This window comes from Cajanus cajan, chromosome 8 (genome assembly GCF_000230855.2).
Source record: "Cajanus cajan strain Asha chromosome 8, NIPB_CcT2T_4, whole genome shotgun sequence".
NCBI classification, from domain to species: Eukaryota; Viridiplantae; Streptophyta; class Magnoliopsida; order Fabales; family Fabaceae; genus Cajanus; species Cajanus cajan.
Window position 1 is genome coordinate 14,407,683 of NC_138524.1, and position 19,051 is coordinate 14,426,733.

Here is a 19,051-nt window from a genome sequence, read left to right on the forward strand (position 1 = left end):
TTTTGCTATTTGTTCCTCTGGAACGAGCCGTTCTGCAAGGAGAACGGGCCGTTCTCCTTGCAGAACGGGCCGTTCTCCTTGCAGAACGGGCCGTTCTGCAAGCAGTACGGGTCGTACCGCATGGAGAACGGCCCGTTCTGCTGATATTTTTTTTGTTGTAATTTGATGATCTGGAACGTCCCGTTCTAGTTTCAGTACGGCCGTTCCAGATGCATTAAAGAAGAGACTTTTTTAGGCATTGACCTTTAGTTTACCATCGATTTTTTAGGGTTGTAGTTTAGGTTAAAAAAATTATGAATAACTGAGTCAATAGTTAATTTGTGTTAATATATAGATAATGAATCGAAGTTGGATGAATGCAAGTCGCATTAGTCAAGAGTACAGAAATGGAGTTGAAGAGTTCTTACAATTTGCAAGAGAAAATGGGAAACCCATCAAAGGGGCATATTATTGTCCATGTGTTCGATGTTTGAATCAGATACGTCAAGAAGTTGGAGAAATACGTGATCACCTGTTTATATATGGTATTGTGAAGAGTTATACAGTATGGACATGGCACGGAGAAATATTAGACATTCCAACAATGTCAACAACTGAAAATTTTGAAGGGATGAACGATAACTTAGAAGAGATGATACGTGATGTTGGTGAAGAAAATTTTGAAAGAGCACATGTGTATGATACCTTAAAGTCTGATTTTGAGCAACCATTATACCCAGGATGCAGTATGTTTACAAGATTATCAGCAACTTTAAAATTGTTTAGTTTAAAAGCAAGAAATGGTTGGACTGATAAAAGTTTCACAGAATTGTTGGAGTTATTGAAGGAGATGCTTCCAGAAGATAACACGTTACCTAATCGCAACTATGAGGCAAAAAAGATACTATGTCCAATGGGTTTGGAGTATAAGAAGATACACGCGTGCCCTAATGATTGCATATTATATACAAATGATTTTGCTACACTGAAAGTGTGTCCCACATGTGGATTGTCGCGGTTCAAAAAGAAAACTGATGGAAGTAATGGTGAGGAAGAAATAGAGGGTCCCCCTGCTAAGGTCTTATGGTATTTGCCAATAATACCTAGGTTTAAAAGATTGTTTGCCATTAAAGAAGATGCAAAAAACCTCACATGGCATGAAAATGGTAGAAAATGTGACAACTTTCTTCGACATCCAGCTGATTCTCCGCAATGGAAGAGGATTGATGAAACATTTCCAGAATTTGGTGCAGAGTCAAGAAACTTGAGAATTGGTTTAGCTACAGATGGCATGAATCCTTATGGGAACTTAAGTAGTAAACACAGTTCATGGCCAGTTTTGTTGGTCATTTATAATTTGCCTCCTTGGCTATGCATGAAGAGAAAATATATTATGTTGTCTATGATGATATCAGGTCCCCGACAACCAGGAAATGACATAGATGTGTATCTTAGTCCATTGATTGATGACTTGAAAATGTTATGGGACACAGGAGTGGAGGTGTTTGATGCATATCGTGAAGAAAAATTTACCATGCGTGCAATGTTATTTTGCACAATAAATGATGTGGATAGCAGCCCGGACAAAACCAGATGGGCAAATGACTTCTGAGTCTGCAAGGGTCGTTGCTAATAAAATAGTAAGTAAAAATATACAAATTAAGACTCTTCATTTCAACTCATTTAATTCATAAGATTTTTTAATCTTCCTTATTGTTGCAGGAGGATTTAGTTGAGCAGAGCACCCAAGGCTCATTTGTTTCCGATGGTCGGAATGATATCCTCACAACGGCCATAGGAAAGCCAGAGCACGGAGGTCGTGTGCGTGGTGTTGGTGGTTCTTGGAGCCACCGAGATTTCTTTGGTGGCCGATCATCGAGGAGCACTGTCGACTCTTGCAGTCAAGAGGTTATACAGAAATTGGAGCAGAGATTGGAGATGTAGTTTGAAGAGAAACTGAAGAATATTGAAAAACAGTTTGAAGAGAAGTTTGAACTTTTGGCTCGTTCTCAGCAACAGACTGCAGTTGCTCATGATGGTGTTCGAGTCAGCACTAAAGGGAGTTGTGCTGCTCCAAATTTCTCAGGGGAACATGCTCACACTGATGTACCAAACCAGTGCGAGTTATATGTTGAGGATGACCCCCCACGGTTAGTGGCTATTGGCCGAGTATTTGAGGGTGGCTCAACCATCCATGGTGTCCCTCTACAGCCAGACTGGACACGGGTTGTGGTTGACCAAGTTCAAGATGCTGCTGCTCCAGTGCCTTTGCCCAATACAGAGGTTCAACTAGTGGGGCAGGCAACCGGCACATTCTTAGCTTGGCCAAAATGTTTGGTCATGCCGCTTTCAGCACGGGCAAAGGTAATTATATTATTGCTCCTTTAGATTCTTATAATTCTATTATTGTTTAACTAATTTTCATTATTTCTTTAGGATTTTATCGATCGTGGTAAGGAGGTCATGAGAGAACCTCATGTTCATGATGCTAATATCGCAGAAGCTGAGGATGATCCCATATCTAAGCTTCTAATCAAATTACCACGATTAAAGAAGCAACCAATTCAATTGCAGTGGGACATTAGAGTTTTTGGAGTTGATAGCTCTGATGTTCCACTATACATATCTCTGCCTGATGCATTAGAGATTGTTGGGGGAACCTCCATGTTAAATATATCTATCATACAGTTGTGGGCCATGTAAGTCATATTTTCTTTTATGAGTCTAAATTTACAATAATTACATTTAACTTATAATAATTATTTGTGTTAGGTACATGGACAAATTGAGTGTGGAGCAAGCACAAGCAGAAGTATATGGATTTATTGAGCCTCAATCCATCCAAAAATCAGGAAACACTCAGGTCCAGATCCAACAATATATGCAAACATGGATGAGTGACTCAAGAAGACATATATACATGGCTCCATACATTGACGGGTTAGTTTTTTAATTGATTTTTTAATCATGGTAATTTTTTAACTGATTTGTTTGTCATACAATGTAGGTCTCATTGGCAGTTAATGGTAATCATTCCTAAGGAATATACCGTGGTGTGGTTTTGTTCACTTCATCGAAAACCAAGCCAGGAAATTAAAAGCCAATTACATGGGTAACTAAATTTTTTCATTATGTTTTAACACTGTAATTATATATATTGGCTAACATTTATTTTTATTTCAATTAATTAGAATCGTGTCTGGAGCTAATATATTAAGTGGAAGAGCCAGATCATCAAAGTCATTGCATTTCATATACCCTAAGGTTAGCAAATTAATTCATACAGTCAATAATATTTAAATTTATTGACTTTGGAATTAATAGTTATTTGTTTCTCATTTTAGTGTAATAAGCAACAAGACTCGTTTGAATGTGGCTATTACATCATGTATTGGATGAAAGCCATAGTTTCTGCGGGTATTATTGATTCTTGGGCGCAGGTAATTCATATCACAATTTATTTAACTATATTTACCTTTAGAATAATTAACATTGCATATTAATGACACTTAAATTACCCTTTCAGGTCTTTCAAGATCCATCTCCATTGCCCGAAGATGAGATGCTCAAGATAAGAGAACAATGGGCAACTTTTTTTCTAAGTTTAGTTAGTTAGATATTATGTTTATAGTTTGATAGTTAGTTATTTAGATAGCATTGACAAACATGTTTTATAGCTTTTTTAGGATAATAGGATTTACATTGTCATAATTTATGTTTTTTAAGATTTATATATTATTTTCTTTTTGTCATTCAATTTTGAAATACAATTTGAATTTCTATTCTGGACTGCCTGGTTTAGATTTGGTATTCTGGATTATATTTATATGCAGGTGTTGGGTATATCAATTTACAAACGTTTTTAAAAAAAAAACTGCCACAATTTACGTCGGACATGGCGTTGTCCGACGTAAATTTACGTCGGGCCTGGCAAAGACCGACGTAAATTTACGTCGGACAAGGCCACGTCCGACGTAAATTTGTGGCACGATTTTGACCCTTTTTACGTCGGTCTGAAAAGTTGCCCGACGTAAATTTACGTCGTCTTCCAGTGGCGACGTAAATTTACGACTCCCGTATTAACGTCGGACCCTTTTCCGACGTAAAATGGTCAAAATACACGACGTAAAACACCCTTTGTGTACTAGTGTGATTACAGTATATATATACAAAGAATGACCTAAAAAAACCTAGGTGGATAAGAAGGAATAAAGGCATATTCTTGTATTATGTATAACTCACATTGTCTATTCTATAAAGCAAAAAAAAAAGATTATATGCTGATGTGAGGATTATATGTTGATACACTCTATATTATGTATTGTTTTGGTTGGAATCATCATGTGCTTCCTCTATTAGCCCCCCACAAGCTGGAGGTAGGAAAATATCAACTAACTGTAGCTTGGAAAGATTGCTTTGGAAGAGTTGTGGTGGGGGTGCTTTGGTGAACACATCCACCAATTGATTGGAAGAAGGAACTAAGAGTAACTTCATAAGTCCAACTTGAGTCTTTTCACGAACGAGGTGACAATCAATATCTAGATGTTTGGTCATTTTGTGAAAAACTGGATTGGCAGCTATATGAAGGGCACTTTGGTTGTCACAGTAAAGAAGGGACTGCAATGGATAAGTAACATGAAGATCACGAAGATGACAAGTTAGCCATTATAATTCACAAGTGGTTGATGCAAAGGCCCTATATTATGCTTTTGAAGATGAACGAGAGACTATGGGCTACTTCTTTACTTTCCAAGAGATAAGAGAGTTGCCAATAAAGAAAAAATACCCAGTGATAGAATGTCTGGTATCAACACATGTGGCCCAATACACGTCACTAAAACAAAAAATTTGAGTTGTGCTATCTCTTGGGAAAAATAGCCCCTTTCTGGGGCATCCCTTTAGATAATGAAGGACCCTTAAGGTTGCATTGTAGTAAGCTTGTGTTGGAGCTGACATGAACTAACTCAATTTTTGCATAACAAAGGTAATATTAGGACAGGTGTTGTTTAAGTACAAGAGGCATCCCATTAATCTTCTATAAGGGAGTGGATCCAAAAGATGCCTAGAGGAATCAACATAAAGACGTAAAGAGCTATCCATAGGGGTAGAGCAAGGTTTACACCCAAGCAGTCCTTAATCCTTGAGTAAATCAAGGCAATACTTTCATTGACATAAGGAAATGCCTTGAGCATAATGTGCAACCTCTATACCCAAAAAATATTTCAAATTCCCTAAGTCCTTAATGTGCAAATTATTATGCAATATGAGTTTGATGCTATTTATTTCTTTAATTGAGTTGCCAGTAAGCACAATATCGTCAATGTAAATGATAAGAGTAGTAAATTCAGAACCACATGCTTTAACAAATAAATTATGGTTAACATGAGCATGTTTATATCCAGAACACAATAACAAGGTGAAAAGATTTTCATACCACTTGCGACAAGCCTGCTTTAGTCCATACAGTGATTTGCACAACTTACAAATCTAAGTGGGATTGTAACCATGAACTCTAGGTGGTAATGACATGTAGACATCCTCACATAAATCCCCATGTAGAAACATGTTGCTCATGTCAAGCTGATGTACATGCCAACGTTTAATTGATGCAATAGCAAGCACAACCCAAATCTTTGCCATCTTCACTATTGGAGATAATGTCTCGAAATAGTCAACGCCTTAGATCTGGGAAAAACCCTTGGCTACCAGACAGGCCTTGTAATGTTCCACATTACCGTTAGGAAAGCACTTAATCTTGTAGACCCATTTGCATCCAGTGGGTCTCATATAAGGTGGAGTAGTGACAACATCCAAGGTTTTATTCATAATCAGTGCCTCAATTTAAGAATCCATAGCTCTTCGCCATTGTTCATGTTTGATAGCTTCCTGGTAATTGATGGGTTCAATTTCGAATGATAGGGCCATGAGGTACTTGTGACGAGAAGGGGAAATTCGAGCGTAGGAGAGGGAAGCTTGAATCAGATGCAAGCATGTTGAGGATGATTGTGCATACCTTTGAGAGGGAAGATAATAACGATAATCGCCAAGATAAGTGGGTGGACGACTAGGTCTGGTTGAACGTTGTAAGGGTTGCTCTTCTTGTAGTGGTGATTCGGTTTGGGAAGAAGGTGAATTTGTTGAATTAGAAGGTTAAGGTGAATGTGTCAGAGGAGGAGTTTGAGTGTCTGGTGAGTCAGGAATTTCATGGTTGGGTGAAGAGTGTGAAGAGAAATTTGGTAAAAGTGATTAGGGTGTAAGATCCGTATTGGGCTCAGGATGGTGTGGATAGGCAGGATGTTTTGTATGAGGGGAAGTTCATGTATGGGCTTTGTGCTGGTTTGTGGGCTTATGGGAGATGGTTTGGAATAAGGAAATTGCATCTCATCAAATATCACATTCCTAGAAATAAATATTTGTCTAGTATTGACATCTAGGATCACATACCCCTTTATACCATTTTGAAAACCCAAGAAAGTACCTTTGCGAGATCTTACTTCAAATTTGTGATGGTGATTATCCATAGAGGCAAAACACAAACAACCAAAAACTTTAATTATGAAAAAAAAATCTGGTTTTTGGTTATAAAAGAAGCTCAAAAGGGGTTTTATTAGAAAAACAACATGTTATAAGAGAGGGAACATGATTAATTAGAAAAACAACATGTTTGATTGCATAAGACAAAAAATTATTTGGAATTTTTTATTAGAACATAGGAGCCCTAGCAACATTTAAAATATGTTGGTGTTTCCGTTCAACTCTCCCATTTTGTTAAGGGGTTTAAACACAACTTGTTTGGTGAATTATCCCCTTTGAAGAAAAAAAATCTTTTAAAAGGAATTCGGGGCCATTATTAGATTGGATACACTTGATTGAAGTTTCAAATTGATTTTCTATTAAAGCAACAAAGTTTTGTATATGGGTTTTAATTTCTACCTTTGATTTGAGCAAGACTACCCAAGTGTATATACTATAGTCATCAAGAATGGTTAAGAAATATTTGTAACCATGAATTGATGCTTAGAATAAGGTCCCCAAATATCCAATATGAATGAGATCAAGTATTTTTTGCACTAATAGAATAAGGTGATATTCTTTGTTTTGTTAAATGACACACATCACATGTTTCATCAAAATGTTTGGAAATAAAGGGATATTGATCATGTAAAATATCAAGATGATTTCTAGATAAATGTCCTAATCTAAAATGCCAAAAGTTGGAGATACAATGAAGGTTGGATGTTGGTTGTCTTTCCTTGTTAATTACCAAGTGACTTAATCCCTCCATTAGTCTAGATGAACCAATCATCTTCAACGTGCTGGCTTCCTGGATATTACAAGAATTTTCAGAAAAAGTTATGATATATTGAGAGGTGGAAATTAATTTTGAAATGGATAAAAGTTGAAAGTAAAATCAGGCACATACAAAACATTGTGCAATATGAAATTAAGGGAAAATGAATACTTCCAGCAATATGGGCTTTAACAAAGGAACCATTTGGCAAATTAATGGTCATAGGTTTAATGTTGGAACATGTGTGAAAATATTGCAAAGAACAAACAATATGGTTAGTGGCTCCAGAATCAACTATATAAGGTGCATTAAGAGATTTTATTAAGTTAAGAGAGTGTGTGGTGCAAGTAGAAAAAATGAAAGAAGTACTAAACATTGAGTCAGAAAAGAAATTTGGGCTAGATAAGGAAAGGTTAGCCCTAATAGGCCTGTCATCTGAAGTCACACCACCTACAGAACTAGGAGGTTGCTGAAGGAGGGCCATCAATTGCTGAAATTGGGCTTGAGTGATGATTGGGCCGGATTGATGTATAGGAGCTTCCTTGTGGGTTTCTTCTTCGTGCCCTAGGCTTCTGCTTCCCTCAGTGGCGACACTGTTCACAATGTCTCCAGGACTAGAGTGTTGGTTCTTGTTGTTGATACGAGCTCAACCTGGGTACTTGGGGTGACTGGGAGGATATCCATATTTCGCATAACAAACATCCATAGTGTGTTTGAAGCTTCTGCAATAGTCCCATTTAGGGGCGAAGATGCCATTCTTTTGATAGTAAGCATCAATGGTGTGTCCAAGGCGTCTGCAATGCTCACATTTCTTATCAGATGCAATGTTTTTAGGTCCTCTCGACTGCAGAAAACCATGGGCTTTAGCGGCAGTCGCGTTGATGAATGGATTTGAGTCGATGGAAGTAGACGTTGTGTGTTGTCTCTCATGTTGGATAATCATGGGGAAGACATGGTTGGCAGAGGGTAGAGGGTCGAGAAAAAGGATCTGTGACCTTACCATAGAGAAGTGTTTGTCGAGGTCCTTGAGAAATCGAATGATGAAGTCTTGTTGATGAAAGGTCTTTGCTAAGCATGAGCATAGAGTATAAAATGAAAATCGTCCAATTCTTCTCATATAGTCTTCAAATTATTGTAATAGTCAATGACACTGTTTGAGCCTTGCTTCAGGGAGTAAATTCCCCCTTGGAGTTTAGTGACATGAAACAAGTCTCCTTGAGAAAATCGTTCACGGAGATCAGCCCATATATTCGTGGCATCTTCAAAGAAAATCACGTTATGAGCAATAGAGGGTGAAATGGTGTTAAGAAGCCAAAGACATGAGGAGTGTGTTTCACCTCTCCTAGATAGGATACAAAGGATCAAAGGGCAATGGTTTGGTGATGGATCTTATGAGAAAGCTCATTTTAGTTTTTGATACAAGGGCTGATAAGTGTCTAATTAGTTTGATTTAATACTCACTTGAGACACTTATCTAGCACATTTTGTGTACATATTGATATTATTTTGATCTATATATACTTAGAATCAAAGAGGTGCTTTTGATTAATGTTAGTACAGGGAATAGGAAGCCTTTGATCCAATTTGGTGTTATTTTGTAGGTTTTGAAATCTGGAGGCAAACGGCTGAGCGCCTTGAAACGGCTGAGCGCCTTCAAGCCAGAGAGCTCAACAAATGCAGCAAAAGAGAGGCGCTCAGCCACTATAAGGCGCTGAGCGGATTTGGCCCTGGAAGAAGGAGTGCTCTCTGCCTCCTAGGCGCTGAGCGGATATGAAGCGCCCAGCCCCTTGTGCTTGCTTAACAATGAAGAATCTCTCAGGCGCTCAGCGGATTTGAATGGCTCAGCCATTCAGATTACTTCATGGTGAAGAATTCTTCAAACCGCTCAGCCGTTTCAAGGCGCTGAGCGGATTCTTCTCTTTCCTGCCTACTCTGTTTTAATTCTAGCAATTATAAAAGGGCAGGGGAGAGAGAAAAGGGAAAGGAGAGACGAAAACAAAGAGAAAAACAAGAGCGGGGAGCACAGGAGGAAGAAAGAACAGAGTGGGAACGAAGATTTGGAGGCTGGATCACTTGGGAACGAGGATCAACTCCTTTTTCTTCATCTCTTCCTTTGTAATTTCTTCTTCCACTCCTTTGATCTTGTAAATGGCCACGAGGGGTTAAATCTTTGAGGATTGGTCTAGATGTAACTACTAACTCTTCTTCTTCTTAAATATATATATGCATTTCATTTTCATTACTTGTGTTTGATTCTTCTCTTAATGCTTATATCGGCTTGATCACCCGTTGTATGATTTTTGGTTTTTGAATCCGGTTGGAAAACGTTTTTGAAAACCCGAACTGAATCTTGCACCTAAACATCTCTTGCTCTAGGAATAGACTTGATTTGTTTAGTCACCTTGTTCAAGTCATTGCTCTTAATGCAAAGTGTTAATCATAAAACATAGAGGAATCATGTTTTAGATTAATTACTTTAGGATTCAATTTTGAGGGATCTTGTTGAATTACTAAATGAACGTGGAAGTCATGAAGATGAAATCATATTTATTTTAAGGAAATTTAGGAGTTAGCAAGTGCTCTAGGGTCCAATCCTTGTTTCATATAATTGTTCTTATAACTTTTACATTACCGTTTTAATTTTGCCTCACATTAGCTCACTTCCAATCATATCAACATCTCTATATTAATCATTAGAGTAAGAATTACTAAATTCTCAAATCCCTGAGGACGATACTTAAATACTACATCGAAACTTGGTCCGCTTGCCAAGTGGAGAGATTGCGAAAATCATCATCAAGGGCCATTCAGATTTACCTAGACCTTGATTGATAGTTGTGTATATAAAGAGTAGGAGTAACTATCATAGATGAAGGGCTTTCACTAGGGTGAATATAGAAAGGGCTAGATGGATTTTGGCTGGGGTTTGTAAACTTAGGGTCAGAGGAAGCCATGAAATTTAGCCTATTGTGATACCATAAAAGGTATGCAAGGAAGAAATAAAATTGAGAACTTTCTCATATATTTCTGTGACAATGATTGCAATGTATATATATATACAAAGAATGACCTAAAAAAGACCTAGGTGAATAAGAAGGAATAAAGGCATATTCTTGTACTATGTAAAACTCACATTGTCTATTTAAAGCAAAAAAAAGAAGAAAAGATAATATGTTGATGTGAGGATTATATGTTGATGTGAGGATTATATGTTGATGTGAGGATTATATGTTGATGTGCTCTATGTATTGTTTTGACTGGAATCATCACATGCTTCCTCTATTAATTAGCACTAAGAGCAATTGGACATTATCAATGTTTTCTCTATGGAGACTTGAATGAAGAAGTATACATGTCTTTCCCTCTAGGTATTCCAACATCTTGCCTTAATAAGGTTTGCAAACTCAACAAGTCATTTTACGGTTTAAAGCAAGTTAATCGCTAATGGTACTTCAAAATATCCCAAGCTCATTTTTTCTCTTGGTTTCTCTTAGTCTACAACATATTATTTGTTATTTGTCAAGAAAGTTGGCAATTCTTTTATTGCAATTTTGATATATCTTGATGATGTTGTGTAAGCTAGAAATGATTGAAGTGTAATCAAGTTAATTGGTGAAGGTTTTCTGATTTCATAGTTTAAAATTAACGACCGAAGGCACTTGAAATATTTTTTAGGCCTTGAAATTGCTAGAAGTAAGAAAGGCATCCTTGTAAACCAAGGAAATATACTCTAGAGCTATTAATAGATTATGGTCTTCTTACAACAAAGGGTATTTCCATCCCCATGGACCCTTCAATCAAGCTCTCAACAAATGATGAAAAGTCATATCATAATGTTATTTATTATTGGCATCTAATTGGAAAATTGCTTTATTTAACCACCATAAGACCTAACATAACATTTGCTATGCAACAACTTTCTCAAATTATGCCAAAACTAATGGATTATCACGAGCGCAACTCAATATTTAAGATATTTATAGTTTGAACCCGCCAAATGATTGCTCTTTTCAATTACTTCTACTCTTAAGATATAAACCTTTGCACACTCTAATTATTCCTCCTTCCTTGATATTAGGTGATTAGTAACTAAGTATTGTGTTCCTATTTAATCACCTCTAATTTTTTGGAAATCAAAAGAAGCAATCCAATATTTCCTATTTTTCTTTAGAGGTAGAGTATAAAACATTAATTGTTCTTACTTGTGAAATACAATGGTTTTTTTTCTTTTTTTTTAGGACCTTCAAGAATTTGTTATAGTACCTACGCTAATATATTATGACAATAGATTTGTGATTCATATAGCTTATAATGCTACTTTTCATGAAAGAATTAAATATATCGACATTAATTGTTATGTAGTGTAGGAAAGATTAGAATCTAGAATGATGCGTTTATTGTCAACTCCTTATAATAGGAAGTTAACAAACATCTTTACTAAAGCTATCAAATTCAAGGAGAGATCTTAAGTGTATTTCATTTTATTTCTTTTATTCTCAATTATGAAATGTTCTTTTATTAGGCTAGCTATCATGCAGGTGCTTGTTATCTTTACTTTGATTCCTATTTCTTTGGATATTTTTTTTACAGGTTGTCAGCTTGTTTTTACTTGTTTTTTTTTTTGTATACTAGCATAGAAAACGTTGGTCCTTATCCTTGGACCTAACCTTTTATTTATATATATATATATATATATATATATATATATATATATATATATTTATTTATTTATTTATTTAAAATGTTGGTTAAGTGAAAGGCAACAAAAACATTGCGTAAAAAATCAAGAAGCTACTTTACAATGAGCCACCACATCTTAATTTCCATAATGGTCATCAAAATTCAAAATGGTGTTTGGTACAATTGATGGCAAATTTGTGCTAAAATAAATCTACATTTACAATTTGGAGCATGGAACACTTTTATTCCCAATTACAAGAAGCAAAATGATAAATTAAATATCTATCCTACAGCTGAAAACAATGTGTTTTCCTCTAACAAGTTGACCTAATAATCAATAAATCTATATGACTGACTATTTCAAGCAGAAAGAGCTGCATTGAGAAGCTCATTCCAAGTGTCAGGAAGGCCTGGAAGACACCAATGGCTACAATCTGTTGCCATAACCCCACTATATCCTTCAGGATGTGCATCTTTTCTGTACTGTGAGAGTGTGGTCACATCCAAGAAATACACTGGCTTTGTTATCTTGTTCAACACCTTCTTCACCACCACCCAAGCCATTGGTGTCCCTGCAGGATACTTCAATCCAAAGAATGGTTGTTTCTCACCCATACATGACTTTGTTGGTTGATTCCAATCTTTCCCCCTAACATCACCACACAAATGAACATAACTAACTACAAAGTTGTACAATTACATTACATCATCATAGAATATATAGATGTATATCAAGGGCATGTTTCATCATAATGAATAGCTTAAACAATTCTTTATTAAGAACTTATCACATGTGAGAATTTATTCATGGGTATATTTTGAATAAAGATTTTCATAAGTACTTTTAGAAGAATAAAATAGAAACAAAATGAGATAATTTTTTTTCATAAATTAAAACTAACTTGTGCATAAGTTAAAAAATAAAATTTTAAAGAAATTATGAGAGAACTTTTAAAAATTAGTTTATGCATATATTAATTTTAGTTTATAGATAAATTTATTTAGTTTTTTTTTTTTTTTTTTTCTCTTCTAAAAGTACTTATGAAAAAGTTTATTTAAACATGTCCAAAGGTCTATATAGGTAAACTTTTCTAAAAATACTTCTAAGAGAGAAAAATAGGAAGAAAAAATGAAATAGACTTTTTAATGAATTAAAATCAACTAATACATAGGTTAATTTGTAAAAAAAAGTCATTTCCTATTAGCTTCTTCAAAACCTTATTTTAAACTTAATTATAAACTAATTTTAACTTTTAAAAAAAATTATTTTGATTTTTCTTCTTAAAATATTTCAGGAGAAATCTATCCAAACAAATTCATTAAAGAGTTTATATTAATAGGCTTCTTTATAAGTCTTAAGACGAAACTTAAATGCAACTTTTAAGTTCTTTTAATGCAAATCAAAATTGAAGTTTACGATACAATAAAAGTTTACATTCAAGATTAATATAGACTACGATTCTATGAAGGTAAACTTAGATTCTGGTTGGATGTAAAAGTACAAAAGCACCGAAAGAATTGTATGTAACTTTTTTTTCTAAATCTTATTGAAACAAACTAAAAAATAACTTATATAAGTGAAGTTTATTATAAATTCAAATATTTTCATAAAAGCTTTGGCTAAAATATAATAGGATAAGATTGATATATCTTATTTCTATTATAATCTGATGCTTGTTGCCAACATGATATATATATATATATAGACTATCTTTTATCTTATCTTAATAGTCTTAAGGAGGTAGTTGTGTTAAGAAGCAATAAGATTGTTAAAATAAAAAAATTACACTATAAAAAATAAAATATCATAATAATTATTGATTAAAAAATTAATAATTAATATTATAATTGATTTTAAATTTTATTTTTTCTAAGAATTTTCTTTTGTCATAAATCATAATAATTTATTTTATAATTAAAAACTATGAATGTACTTTATTTTCTAAAGTGCATCCTCCCTTTTAAAAAGTTAATTCTATTAAATTATATTATACTGTATTATTATTGAATATAAATTTATAAAACATATAACAATATGTATTATATACTACATATATGAAATTTACATTCATTTTTTATTTCATATGTAATTTTAATAAAACAAAAATTTTGTTACTTGAATATAATTCATATAATATCTGATTAATGTATATTAAATACAAAACATATATAATAATATTATGTGATTTATTATCTTGATATGTATAAGACATTGAACATAATTAAAAGTTATCATATCGTTATCTTATCTTATCTTTTTTATATTATATCTTACTCTATCTTTAGCACGAAAACCCTTCATACTTAAAATGAATGAATTAGAATCCAAAACGAAGGAGAAATAGAAAAACTTACTGGTAATGCACAGGAGAAATTCCCAAAAAGAAGACCTTAGTTTTCCCTGGATTCACGTTTCGTTCAACCCACTTTGCCCATGTTGTTAGCCCTTTATAGTATGCAATAAAACGGTTCATATCTTTGTACAACTTATTATTCATCTGAACATAGTCCCACCTGTAATGAATTTTTCAGACCATCAAATTAATTAATCATATAATATTTTACACTTTCTTAAGTGCGATTAATATTGTTTTCTCTGATCAAAATTAAAAATTTATCTCCGTAATATATACTTACATTTGTTATAGATATTATTAATATATATTTAAATATATTACTGGGATAAATCATCAATTCTGATAGAAGAATAACACCGATCATTTTTTAAGAATTGGACATAATTTTTGTCTAATAAGAAAAAAAAAAGTATGTTATATGTGAGAGAATGATCGTACGGTTGTGCATTTCCGGTGTGGGTCCACCAGTGCCACGTGTTAAAGATCAGAACGTCCATCCCATTCCAAGAGTCACCGTTCTTGATAGAGTCGAGCTTCAAAACTCGTCCAACTTTCTCACGTTCAAGATCCACCAAGTATGCTGTACGGTACAAATATATCTCAAGCCCATAATCCTGAGAAAAAAACAGTGTATTTTTAATGTAACATTTTTTATTATTAAAAAATTAATTTTAATTTAGCAAAACCTCCTTTATAAGTACACATATATATGATTGAAGAGGATATATAGCCTTTGGAATTCGTCCTTAATTATGGTATCTTACTTTACCATTAGTGAGAATACTAATCTTCTATTTTATTTTTTTTTTTTAAGAAAAAATAAGAGAATATAAAAGGAAAAATGTGGCCATTTTTTATCACCAAAATGTGGTCCAATTTCTAACACCGCAGTTTACTAGATTTGTGGAGTAACGTAAAAGTAGAAGCAGAGAACCTGTGTAAACCACAAGTGGTCCATTCTCTAAGTAATAGAGACCTAAATTAATAATTTTATATATATCCCAAAATTCCTAAGAATAGGGCCACTCTAGTATGATAAAGTATTTTTTTAGTTTATTAATAATTGAGAAAATAATTTTGTATTATTAATATAAAATTTATATTTTTTTTTCGTCCCTAGAGTATTCACTGTCGATAGTAGTGACTAATTTCTTCACTACGTTGGAGGCACCTCAAAAGGTAGGATAGCTGGTCCCAAAATTTAACACGACTACATATATAAGGTAAGATTCAAACCCCTGACATTGCTTAAGAGTGGATCAATCCCTACCGCTGAACTACACGCTTGAGATTTTTTATATAAAATTTATACTATGAGCCAAATAAAAATTATTATGCCTCATTTATTTTAGCATATATAATTAAAATTAAAAAAGTGAACATGCCAGGTAGATTTTTTTTTTCTTTTCTGATTCGAGTTTTTTTTTAATTTCTTTTGAACCCACATGCAATTATGAATAATTATATCTGTTGTAAGATTATATAAATAGCATTATGGAAGCTTATATCATAAACAAACATAATGGAACATGTAATAAGATTTTCAGGTGGAAGGAAGGAGAGGAGAGGGTGTAAAAGGCAAATATGAAATTATCATCATTCATTTTTCTGCAATCATGGAAAGAAAAACGGTTTTGTTGGGTAATACTTCAATCCGGGATGGATGTGAATTAACACACACTGAATCCGAGGGAAAATCAGATCTCCAAACACCAATCATTGCTAATTGAAACATTTGTTTCTATATAAAGCAACTGGTTTGATAGTCTTCATGGATGTAACAAACATTGTGGTTTTCTAGGCAAAAAGAATGAGCAAAGGGGAAAAAAAGAAAAAGAAAAAAAGAAGAAACTGTTGGTAGTTTTGAAAATTGAGCAAGATTTTTTTTTTTTTTTTTTTTTTTTTACCCTTTTTCCACCAAACGAAATGAACCTGTGGCAAATGAAAAAGTAGTTATGAAATTAAATTCCAGAAATAAACATTAGACTTTTTCACTTTCTGGTTCTTTTGTGTGCAGAATTGTTTGAATTTGGCAGAGAGGGTAAAAGAACTGTTTTGAGTAAATAATATTAGGACACAGATATTTATTATCTCTTAGAAATGTCCCCAGCAAAAAGCGAAGCCTCCCACCAATCACATCCCAACTTTATTGCTTCACTGCCACACAGTACCCAAAAATATGTGCACATGCACACCACACCTATTTCTGAGCTCATGTACCAAGATATAGATCAGATTAGAGTATCTGAATTTGAGTTCAAACAAGTTTTCAACTTGGACTCAAAAACTTTAAAGCAAGAGAAGATAGTGACACAACTTCCATCAACAAATTTGAATTCTTATGACACCTCACACATTTTTCTCAATTAACTGAAGTAGCCCTATGATAATAAACTTGCCATCAAATTACAAATTATTATTTATGACAAGTTTATTAAATTTTATAATAGTTAAACAGTGTAAAAAAAAACTAAATTTAAAAAATAAAGTAATGCACAAGAATGAAGGAACCAACCTCAAATGTGACTGAGGAGAGAGCATCCCTCTGTCTGAATGTGCTCCTAGACTTTGGCACCCAAGCATGAATCATACATGCCAATGAATTAAACTGGTTCAAGCTCAATGAGTCACCCACAAACATAATCTTCTTCCCTCTATATCTCTCCAAGAAGTTCAATCCATTGAATCTACACAAGAATTAACAATCCCACTTAGCCTAGAAACACAACATACTAAAAAATGTAGAAATAAAACACTTGTAAGATAATATAAAAATTCATAATGAGAAGTACCTTGGCATGGGACAAGAAAATGGCATCCACCTATAGTTTTGATACATTTTATCTGGTCGACCATGTTTTTGGCAATTGAACTGTGGATCTATGAAGGGACAAGTAGAAGGGTCATAGAGAGGGTAGGAAGCATCATAGACCCATTTTCCACGGAAAAAGTTGCATGTTCCTTTGAGGTTCTGTGTTGCACCAAAATCCTCTGCTTTGGTTGAGAGGCAGAGCAGAAACAGAGTGAAGAAGAGAGAGTGTAGCAATGGCGAACCCATTTTCTCGGGTTCCGATCCCTCCCCGTGATATTTTGAAGGCTTTCCCCCAAATCAAGGCCTATATAAAGGGTCTGTGACTGTGTCAGCATGAGAGAGAAAGCGTTCCAACAATCCACATGGAATGTGAAAACAGAACACAACTTGTGTTGTTTCCTCGTTTCTTGGTGTTTTTTAGTGTTTTTTTTTTTTTAATTTTTTTTTTTACTTTCATGATGTGGTGAAAGTTTGAATGGGTTGATTCTTTTAACAGTGGGGTTGGATGCAATTCTTGCTTTAAAAATTGTTGGAATGATGATGATTGTCGTTCATAAAATAATGGCAACTCTTTGCCCACCAAGAAAGACACAATTGAAAATGTCTTGTTATGGATTTTCTCTTTCCTTTTTCTTTTTGCCGCAGGCGTCTAATAAATATAATAGGGAAATGAAAGATGTTAAGGACACATTTTTCTATGATATATTTTAAATATAAGTAAATAAATAAATAAAAGAGAGTATAGATCAAATTATTATTAGTGTAAATGATATTAAATTTAATTTCTTTAATTAAGATTTTGAATTAAATATTGTAGATGAAAACTATGTAGTTGAAATAAAAGATCTTATTAAAAATGATTAAAAGTATCAAAAATTATATAAATCTTTAGTTACATTCTTGATAAATTATTACTCCCTCCTATTTATAACTTTTTATATTTCAGATTTTCTCTTTTATCTATTTTTTTTATGTTATACAGATGAAGTAATGTTAATTAATTTTACATATACTTTTCTATTTAATCATCGTCATTTTTATTTCATAATTGTTCTGATTAAAGATATTAAATAAAAGTATTATAGATTTAATATATTAAAATTAGAGATATAAAAAAATTTATACGTAAAATATTGTTGGGCCGAGGGAGTACATGATTTTGAGACTACTTTGGTAATTGAGATTTATTGATTTTCTCTTACAAATTAAAAATTTTCACCAAATATTATGTAAAAATTTCGTAAACACTTTGCGATTTCAGACAATGTAATAATTTATTCATGGATGTGTGTGTGTTTGGAAGAGGTATATCTAGATGTTTTGATATGAAAAATGGTTGATAGACACTCGTTACAAGACAAAAACACTTCTCTAACACCTTTTAAAAGTGTTTTTATTTTTATTTTTTAATAAGTTGATAAAATGAAATAGTTGTTTAACTAAAATATTTTAGTCATGTGAATGGGTGTCCTATGAGTGTATCTAAACAATTGAGTGTCCAAAAAATTTAATCCTTATTTAAAGCACCACATAATCATCTCTCGATTTGACATTATATTAAATTATTATTTTTTTTATATAAGTGCATTTTATAAATCTTTTCAAAATTAAAGAAGTCAAAATAATATTGTTCTATAGAAATGACAAAAAGAAAAAAAAAATATATTAATCATGGAATAACATTTTTACCCTAGACTGGTTGTTGACCTTTTTTGTGTGTAAAGTGTATACCTGTATGGTACTATAAACAATATGAATCTTTAGGTCTACCCTACCTCAGTTGTGATTCATGAATAATCTCTGCCATGCTGTGAAGATCTCACAAACATCATTTTTGATCTTTTGGATAATATAAACTGAGCATACCTTTGTTGACTCTATGTGAATGATTCCTTCACTATCATGTGCATGCATGCTATGCTTTTAGTGTAC

At 33.4% G+C, this 19,051-nt stretch overlaps 2 protein-coding genes across 6 annotated transcripts; one reads left to right on the plus strand and one right to left on the minus strand.

Annotated features, from left to right (window-relative positions):
* Positions 1-133: 133 nt before the first annotated feature.
* LOC145950889 (uncharacterized) lies at positions 134-4,794 on the plus strand. Of its 5 annotated transcripts, XM_083062748.1 has the most exons (6): positions 134-2,343; positions 2,416-2,678; positions 2,752-3,091; positions 3,171-3,243; positions 3,324-3,419; positions 3,506-4,794. In XM_083062748.1, exons 1-3 carry the CDS (start codon positions 2,320-2,322, stop codon positions 2,930-2,932), a joined length of 468 nt encoding a protein of 155 aa, XP_082918874.1. In that variant the 5' UTR covers positions 134-2,319; the 3' UTR covers positions 2,933-3,091; positions 3,171-3,243; positions 3,324-3,419; positions 3,506-4,794. The 5 variants fall into 5 exon arrangements, with proteins under 5 accessions (XP_082918874.1, XP_082918873.1, XP_082918872.1 ...); XM_083062747.1 differs by having other exon boundaries at positions 2,752-3,243; XM_083062746.1 differs by having other exon boundaries at positions 3,171-3,419.
* A 7,292-nt stretch (positions 4,795-12,086) lies between these two features.
* On the minus strand, positions 12,087-17,451 carry LOC109799019 (protein trichome birefringence-like 39). The gene is made up of 5 exons (XM_020359491.3): positions 17,100-17,451; positions 16,823-16,994; positions 14,746-14,921; positions 14,306-14,464; positions 12,087-12,599 (listed from the first exon to the last, which is right to left on the minus strand). Exons 1-5 carry the CDS (start codon positions 17,363-17,365, stop codon positions 12,311-12,313), a joined length of 1,062 nt encoding a protein of 353 aa, XP_020215080.1. The 5' UTR covers positions 17,366-17,451; the 3' UTR covers positions 12,087-12,310.
* Between the last annotated feature and the right edge of the window lie 1,600 nt (positions 17,452-19,051).